Source organism: Buceros rhinoceros, unplaced genomic scaffold, assembly GCF_000710305.1.
Source record: "Buceros rhinoceros silvestris isolate BGI_N320 unplaced genomic scaffold, ASM71030v1 scaffold21032, whole genome shotgun sequence".
NCBI classification, from domain to species: domain Eukaryota; kingdom Metazoa; phylum Chordata; class Aves; order Bucerotiformes; family Bucerotidae; genus Buceros; species Buceros rhinoceros.
Genome location: NW_010397403.1, coordinates 4,925 through 14,028, shown reverse-complemented (window position 1 = coordinate 14,028; position 9,104 = coordinate 4,925). Strand labels below are relative to the sequence as shown.

Sequence of the window (9,104 nt, the reverse complement as noted above, 5' to 3'; positions counted from 1 at the left end):
CGCAGCCTCCTCTGCTCCAGGCTGAACCCCCCCAGCTCTCAGTCTTAGATGAGATGCTGCTGCTCGCCCCTGCTCTGCTCACACCCTCTGTAGCACTGGACATTGATGTGCTCTGTGGAGTCCCACAGAATTACAGAGATGCTGGGAAATCATTTAGCTGCAAGCGCCTTTGGCCCTGCAGGGACCACGTTTCTGCCGTCACTCGGTGATGATGTCTTCACCAGGAGGGAACAGCTTGTACTGGAGCACTCTGGAACTGCTCTTCTGCCAAGGCACGCAGGACAGGTGGGTTTGGATGTTCAGCTGGTGGTTACTGACTCATCACACAGACAATAGTTACAGCTACAGGGACAGATGAGAAAGAATAAGGCACCAAATCAATGCTCTTCCATGGGAGCCTCTGATACCGGCGGGGTAAAGACCCAGTAAGGTGGTTATCGGGGTCTTCCAGCCAGCTCAACCCTCCCCAAGCAGCAGAAAGTTCCTCCTGCAGCACCTGCCCTCAGCTATGCTGCCCGGCAGGGCTGGGGCAACCCCGCTTTGGAGTCCAACTCGCCCAGATGTTTCTGTGTCTGGAGGCCACAGCAGGTTCATTTCACCAGCCCACAGGAGTGTGAAAAGCAGCTTTTCCCCAGGTTTATTTACTAAGTCGTTTCACATTCGGTGGAGAAGGTACAACACTTACAGAGCAGGGTCACCACAGCAAACCCGCCGAGCACACGAGCAAGACCTCACACGCAGGTTACAGTTAGTTCCTGTTGAACTCTAAAGCCACTTTTGTAAATGACACCAAAACTGGAACACGGCCGCTGGAAGAGGTGTACACGTAAAACACGCTGCGCACACAGGACTGCAAGTGTCGTTTCAGACTCCTGGCCAAAGCCCCCGGCAAGCCTGGATTCTCGGTACAGTTATTACATCCTGCTGAGAACAACAGTTCTCTCAGGTTTAAAATACAGCAGGTAAGGCAAAGCCCCAGGAATTATCATCCAGTTCTTTGCATTTCAGTTAAACATCAAGAGCTTAAGGCAAGTTTGGGCATTTTGCATTGTTTCCTACGGCGAGTGGGGACGCAGAGAGGGAACGCGTGGTCTCCCGGCAGCAGCTCCCTGTCTGTTAATAGCCAGAGGGCTGGAGGAGAAGCGTTCCCAGGGGAGGGAGAGGCTGTCCAGGGGCTCAGAGGGTCTGGTTGCACCGGAGAGGTTCAGGAGCTCCGTATACACGTATAACCTCATGCCCCTTTCAGAGTGCTCTGCAGAGGATTTTCGGTGATTGAGAAGTAGAACTGGATGATAATTTGCAGTCCTATGACATCTTATTCGGAGGTCCTTCGCTTTCAACCTGCGTGACAGACGACAAGTGCGGTGCTCCTCAGACGCAGACTCGCACGGCTGGCTGTGGCTGATCTCCCTGCACACAACCAAGCAGCTCAGCGGACGGGGCGGGAAGATTGAGAGTTTTCAGCGAAACGGTCCCAGGCTGACACACTGCTCGAGCTGGTCCCAGCTCAGCGGGCCGTCCAGTAACAGCAGCGTGTCTCAGCAGGCAGCTTCCCCACCCTGCAGAGCACTCCCCACCCCGGAGCGGGGTTTGGGCTGCCATTCCAAAGTGAGCAGCACGTAACCCAGCACGGGGTCAGTAACTGAACACTGCCGCTGCCCGGGTAAAGAGTAAAACTTTGCAGCTTTAAGGGCTTTGACTTCCCTAAACGACAGATATTCATATAAACACTGAACCACCATCGACACCATCCTGCCCTGCGGACTTTTCGTCCTGAAGTCAAACTGGTTTCGGTACCTCGCAGCACTTTGACCTGACTGAAAGCGGCGCTGACTAACGCTGCCCGTCAGAGCATGTGAACGAGCAGCCTCCTTCTCCAGGGGAGCCTGCTGGGGTTCCGCTAAGGGCTGCAGGACACACCGAGCTGTGTGGAAACCCGCAGGTCACCGAGAGGCCCAAATGTCTCTTTCAGGTAAGGAATTTTTCTTCTTTTAATATTAAAGTGTCCTCATCTCGGGTGTATACTGAAAAACAGGATAATCAACCAGGGCAGCTCTGCAGGACAGACTGAGCAGCAAAGCAGCCCACAAGAGCCCGCAACTGCTGTGCGTCCCCGCACAGAGCGAGAAGGGACCTACACACCAGCCTGGAACACCCCCGTGAACCCCCCACCCCAGACTTGCTCCTCTGCCTCACCTCCCTGCTCAAACACACGACACAGGCCCACGTGTCCCAGCCACAGGCCCCTGCAGTCACTAAACTGCGCTATTACTGCTGGGCAACCAGAGTCCCCTGGGGTCAGATAAACGGCAGGGAAAACGCTGAACTTGCTCATCCATCTGCTTCTAAAGTCCGGCTTAATTCTACTCAGTCTAAAGAACACGTGCAGGATTTTACCATCCCAGCAGGACCCCGTGACTGCTGAGTGACGCTCTGGGGTGAGAGCACCCTTCTCCCCGACGGTTTGGAACCTGAGCTGTTGTGTGGAAGAAGGCAGGCCAGCACCGCCGGCCTGGAATGAACCATGGAAACCCCTCTGCGGCGCCTGCTAACAGGGAAATGGCTTTACAGCAACGCTGTCAAATAGTACTGCGCCTTCAAAAATAACACCATACGTGTGGAAAAACAAGGGGAAACAAACATTAAACTAATATGGTAAAACAAGGGGAAAAGAACTCTGGAGGCAGAGAAGTTCTTCAGTACCAGGCAAGGCCGTACATGTGCAGACACAGAGACAGGAACCCAGGATTACCACGGCTTCTAGTTCAAATCAGAAGATGACCCAGAACATTCTAAATTAGCTCAAATTCCTATTTGTCCAGTTGTCTCTCCTAACTATTGGTTCTACCCCACAGCATCGCCTCCTGTCTGCCTGCCCACACTGCCACCACGCTCAGGGCTCTCCATAGCTGCTCCTCTGGAGGTTCTGGTCACAGCACCACACCACACAGGACACGCTGCCCTGCGCTCCACACTCCCTGCAGCGGCTGTTACAGGCAGCTCTGTCTGGGGAACCTGAGGCGGGACCTCACTCTTCGCTCCCTGTTGATGTATTTACGAGAATAGGAACAATAAACATACATCTTCTTAAAAGAATAAAAATAGGGTAGCACACAGAGCCCACCCAGCACGTTGGGTGATTCTCGATCGCTGTCAGAGGCACAAATGCCTTGAGTAAATAAGAAACAACTCCACCAGAACAACCCGCATGCTCATGCTTTATGTGAGCTGCGCAGAACCAGGGCCAGCCTCACCGCTCAGTCCTGCGGTTAGCACCATTGAGAGAGGCGAATGCTAGGAGAAAGCAAGCGGACATTCCTGAAAAAAAAGGAGCTGGCACGGACCTCGGACACGAGCGCGTGTGGGAGAGGGAAGGGACAGGTTCCTTCTGGAGTACTGATTTTAGATCATGCTACGAACGCTGCTGTGGCACCTTCCGGTGTGTTCCTGCTGTCGTTTTCCTCTGTGTTACCGCTGGAAATGCACAGCAACCAGCCAGACCAAGCCATACAACCTCGCGCTCATTTATCCACAAAGAGGAAATAGAAGGCAAGTTCAAAGTGTGATTTCTCTCCATCACATTCGAAAATTGCATTAGAGGCAACCCACATGCCTTGTACATGTCTTCCAGTAGTGACTAACTACCATCCCAGCCCTCCTGCCAGTAAGCGGGTAAGGAAGGAGAATGTACAGGCAACACACGATGGCGTTTATTATTTACAAACCTTGAGATACAGAAACAAGGCAGCCCTTTAGTTCATAAAAAAACATACGAAGCACGGCGTTTCCTTAGTACAAGACAGCTAGCACAGACCGTCCAGCCACCCCACTCACTCACACACCTCTCGCCCAAGCACAGTAAACTTCATGTCTCAGAGTAGGCAGGAGAAGAGAGAAGCTCTAGGAGGTGAGAGGGTCAGATAGACGGTGAGGTTTCCAACCACAGCCCCAGCGTGCACTCTCTGAAGTCCCCGCCGTTAACAGGACGCTGTCCACACCCCGCTGGAACACGCTCTCTGCTGCTTCTACCCTGTCACCGCAGCAACAAAGGCCAGGTACCGGGAGAAAGCAAATCCTTCCTCGTTTCAACCCCACCTTCACCACACTCCTCTGACTTCAGAGAATGCAGCTGGTGGTCTCCACCGGCGGGGTTTATGGCCAAGCAGACTAAGCTCTCTCTGTCAGGTCCGCTGAGCGCGGCTGCTCGTCAAAGCGCAGTCAGCCCGAAGTTGCAGCGGCAGTACATCATCCCGGCAGAGTCCAGCCACGTGTCTGAGATGGGGTCGTACTTCTGTACAGTGTTCAGGTAGGATGAGCCCGAATGGCCTCCCACTACGTACAGGTAGTTATCGATGACCGCTGCACCAACGCCTGCGGGAAGAGGACAAACCAGCCGTGTCATCACCCAGCGCAGGCAGGAGCAGCACGTCTGTTCCTAACCCGAACCACCCCCTCCCCCTGACGGCTGGACAGCCAGGTCCTCCCGGCCTCTCCTCCTCTGGGCTGTCTGAAGAAAAGGGCTGTACACAACTCCCACTGTTCAGGTTGTACACTCCTTGTTGCTGTTCTTTCCCACGACAAAGCAATGCCCTTCTGTCCCAGCAGCCCTTGTCAGGGAGACAGAGGAGAGGCTGCACTGCTGAGTCTCAATGTAAACTAAAACACAACAGAACAGTAACCACAGAATTGCTGAAACTCACTCAAAATCCATGAAAAAACAGAAGGCAGAGTAGAAATATTGCTTCGTATTGTTGTTACAGCTCCGAGTTAATAAACTGGTCTGTAACCAAAGGAAAAAAAAAGACTCATTCTTTCAGAGAGCTGACAGATCTCATCCACAGATGAAGGGCAATGCTCTGCAGACAACTCGCTGCGCTTCACTGCGGCTTCTCTTGGGCCAAAGGGCAGCTCGTTTCTGACAGGACCCATGAGTGAACTGCCACAAGTCTCCTGTGTCCCTACCTGTCCTGGGCTCCTTCATGGGCCGACACACAGTCCACTGGTTCTGATGAGGATCGTACCTCTCGATGCTCGATAGGTGAGACACGCCGTTGTGACCACCTACTACAAAAATGAAGCCCAGCATGACACCGACACCGAAGTTGATTCGCTTGTCAGCCATCGAAGCGACTGTCTCCCACGAGTTTTTACTTGGATCATAACGCTCCATGCTGTGGACACAAACAAACAACTCTTGAAGTCCAGGTTTTGGTGACATCTGAATTTTGCTCTGCAGGAAATCGGCATTTGTCAGAGGTACACCTAGTGCTGACCAGTATTACCACACATAGGAACGACACGGCGCAAAGAACAAGTGCCTGAGCGGATGGGAACTTCAGTGGCATGGCTGCTTTGTGCTACCAGCGGCAGCACGCACAAAACCAAAGCCAGTGCTTCCACCTCAGAAGCATCAATCGCATCGTACTGCCCTTCAACAACACAAAGCAGTGGAGCTTCTCACCAGTGTGTGGCCAATTCTAACCTATTTCACCCTGACGCAGCGGCTGCAGCTCAGCCGCTCCCTGGTGTCCTCTCACCACTCCCCTGATGTTACACACTGAAAACAAGCGAGAGGTTTCAAAGCTGGCCGGGAGCTGCAGGCTCTTTCAAAGATGACTGCTGCTATTTATGAAAAAAACAGCTCCTGAAGAACTGAGCACAATGCAGATCTGAAGTGCAGCTGTTTGGGTAACACATCAAATCAAAACCTTCCTTGAGGCTTGTCTGAAAACAGCAGAGGGGGAAAGCTCTGCAGAGCGCAGCCCTCAGAACAGGCAGGAAAGAGGCTGCTGGTGGAACCACTATGGAGAGCAGCGGCCTCGGGGATGACATGGAAATCAATCATCATCATAACTTCTTCTGGTTCTTATCGCTGGAGCTGTACAATGGTCAGAGTCACTAACACACTCACAGCACATAGCCATCACCTGCCCAAGGTGCAGCTTCAGCAGCACGAGGGGGCAGAAAAGAGGAGAAGAGAAAAGCAGCAGCACTGCAGACTTGGAGGAAAGGTGCTTCGTTACACAGCAGGCAGCTTCCCTTCAGCGCTGGAGCTTGTGGGAGCCTAGAGGCTCGCTGGCTGGCATATTACTTGCACCTTTGAATAATTAATAAACCCCAAATTATTCAATAAAAAGTAAATTGAATTTAAAAAGGCAAATAATGGAGTATCAGATTCCAGTAACTCCACAGGAGCTCTGGCAAACCCTTTCCAGCGGCGGGAGAGAGAAGACAGGGTACGCAGAGCACTGCAGGGCTTGACTGGTGTGGAGAGCTTGCCTGTCACAGGCATCTCCCATTCTCCAGTGAGAAGCCTTACGCTTCCTGCAAGGAGGTTACTGCGTTTCCCCGTCACAGGCCTGGCTACACACGGAGCATTTTGGGAACCCACCGCTTCTGGCAAGGCCTTGATTATCTTCTTTTTATGGTCTGTGTGACATGGCTGCAGTGGGGTGAGCACCCCAGGCGTCCCGCAGTAGCTCCTGGGCCCTGCTCTACTCTTACTTCCCTCAAGCTACTCCTAGAGCCAATAGTTTGGTGTGGTACAGAGGGGGTACGGAGCAACCAGCAGGACATCAGCACAGCTTAATTAGCCTGGTTCAAACCTCCACGTGAAAAGATCCCAGAGACAAGAGAAAACCTTCCACAGAACGCAATCATCGAAGGGGTTGGGTTGGAAGGGACCGCAATGATCATCAAGAGCCCTTGATGCTTTGCTCATTTGTTAAGCATTTCAACTGCTATTATAGTTCACAGCTTAAAATACAAGAAATCAGAACAACGTCCCATTAAGTGTCATAAAATCCCACCACAACCCAACAGTGTAAGCTGCTGCTGTTTTTATTCTGGCAATTTAAACAACCGTTTGCATTTTGCAAATGGAAACTCCTTATAGCTGTACTTTCCTTCCGGGGCACTAATCCTGAGCTCCACAAGCTGTTTTACAGAAAAACCTATCAAGTACAACAAGCCACTACTGCCGAGTGCAGAGCTGTTACAGCACAGTGTTGAACCACCACGGCATCCCTTCCCATCAGCCAGGCTTCGGTTCTTTGCTCAGCTATTTAGCTCGTAGGTAATGGTTTGCTTCCCGGAGGCCACGGGGCTGGGCTGTCCCCAGTCTGATGCAGGAAATGAGGTATCGATCGCTGCTCTGCGTAACTGAACGCCCTGCCCATCCATACGGAGTGATGTGGAACACAGCGACTCGAGAGCTGCTGGCACAGGGACCTCCTTGGGAAGGCGAGGTCTGAAGCTAGCCCGCTCCTAGCCAGACGCCAGACCAGTAACCACCAGCCTGACTTTACTGTCATCGTTAAGGCTATAAACCGAGGTATACGCTGGGTTTTGGTACATTACACATGTGGAAAATGCCACCCATTTCAAACCAGAGCTCTAGCTGTTAAAGCTCACCACCCCCCTGTGTTTTGCAGGTTTGAGGCAGGCGCGGCGCTAGGCAAACCTCTGCTGAGAGCTCAGTGACTGGCACAGCACCCTGATGCAGACACACACGCTGCCTCGGGGCCCGGGCAAACAAGCCCACACTGGTCTGCTGAGATCCCCAGCCTGGGTGCCTCAGGGTCACCAGGCTTAGCAATGTGCATCTACATCTTTGACTTTATCATTTTCTCTTCTTAAGGACTTAAAAAATAAAAAAAACCCCAAACAAACCAGCTATGAGCTGGAACACGTAAGGTAAGTTAAAGAAAAGCTGAATTACCAGCCTGAATTACCAGCCTTGGCTATTTGGCTAACACAAGCCGAAGGGGCAGCACGAGGCGGAGCTCCCCTCGTGGCAGGCACATACCTGTTCATGTGGGCAGGCCCATAGCCGCCCATGGCGTAGATCATCCCGTCCAGGACAGCTGCCGCAAAGCAGCTTCGCGTTTTGTTCATGGGGGCCACAAGCTGCCACTCCTTCACCTTAGGGATGTATTTCTCCACAGTTCGCAGGTACGACTGCCCATCGTAGCCACCCAGGGCGTAGAGCTCACCCGCCAGCACCACCACTCCCAGAGTACTCCGGCTCTCAAACATCCTCTCCAGAGACGTCCAGGTGTTTGTGTCGGGGTCCCAGCACTCCACTGAGTTCTCGTGCTTGCGGTAACTGATGCCTTGGCACACGTGGGTGGCAATCCCTCCGACGACATATATCTTCTGGTCCAGGACGCAGATTCCAAACTCGCAGCGGGGGATGCTCAGAGGTGCCAGGCCTATCCAGGAGTCGTTCTGCGGAAAATACATTTCAACACTGAAACAGAAAAGCAGAGATTATGTGAGCAAACCCAACCTTCTGAAGCTGTGCGAAGGGCAAATGAGCTCCAAGGAAGCCAGTCTACAGGCAATTTCCTCTGTCCCATCCGGTGTTTGCCGGCTCTCCCCACAGCCCAGACGTGAGCGAGGAACTGATGATATTTATACTGCCCTAGAGTTAAAGCCCAGGGGCTCACAGCGAGTGGTGAGTGTTAAAAGCACAAAGCAGGCGCACTACGGAGGAGGCAGGACAGCGCCCTGGGGAACACGAGGAGAGACAAGACAACCCTGAGCCCACAGCGGCTTTTGGAGGTGGGCTGTGCCTGGGGTAAGCTGAAAGTACAAACTGAAGGGATAGGAAGGGTAAACAGAAAAAAAACCAAACAGCCCCAGAGGCGGGAGAGGAAAGGAGAATCAGAGGGGAAGCACACGTCTGTGTATTGGCACAAAGAGACATCTAGAAAGTGCAGTTTGTAGCTCTGTAAGTACAGGTTTTATCTGCACTGGGTAATTTAAACCACGTGTCAAAGTAGAACACACGAACTTGAAAAATGCATTTTCACAACACTGCTTGTGGCCACTTCCCGTTAACGACGCTCGGTGCCAAACCGCGGCGGCTGCAGCCCACCACGTCTAAAGTCTGGCCAGTTAATCCACCTACCAGTTAACAGATCATCAAATGGTTTAAAGCAGGAGCTGTTCCAAAACCCCGCGAGCAGCTAGTCGCTGGCTACGAGCCCAGGGGCAGGGCCTGCCGCCACAGACTGCTCCCGTGAGCGAGGGGCGGCACTGCGCGCGCCCCGATGACGGTGCGGCAGCAGCTAACCCCAACCCTTCTGCCGGCACAACCC

The 9,104-nt window shown here is 52.8% G+C and overlaps 1 protein-coding gene across 1 annotated transcript in view; it reads right to left on the bottom strand.

Annotated features, from left to right (window-relative positions):
• Window positions 1-4,207: 4,207 nt before the first annotated feature.
• The window catches only part of KLHL28 (kelch-like family member 28), a 7,315-nt gene continuing 2,418 nt past the window's right edge, over window positions 4,208-9,104 (bottom strand). The window contains exons 2-4 of the mRNA XM_010146251.1: window positions 7,808-8,251; window positions 4,963-5,171; window positions 4,208-4,371 (exon numbers count right to left, since the gene is read on the bottom strand). Of these exons, the coding sequence (XP_010144553.1) occupies window positions 4,208-4,371; window positions 4,963-5,171; window positions 7,808-8,251 (817 nt within the window). The remainder of the gene's footprint in view (window positions 4,372-4,962; window positions 5,172-7,807; window positions 8,252-9,104) is intronic.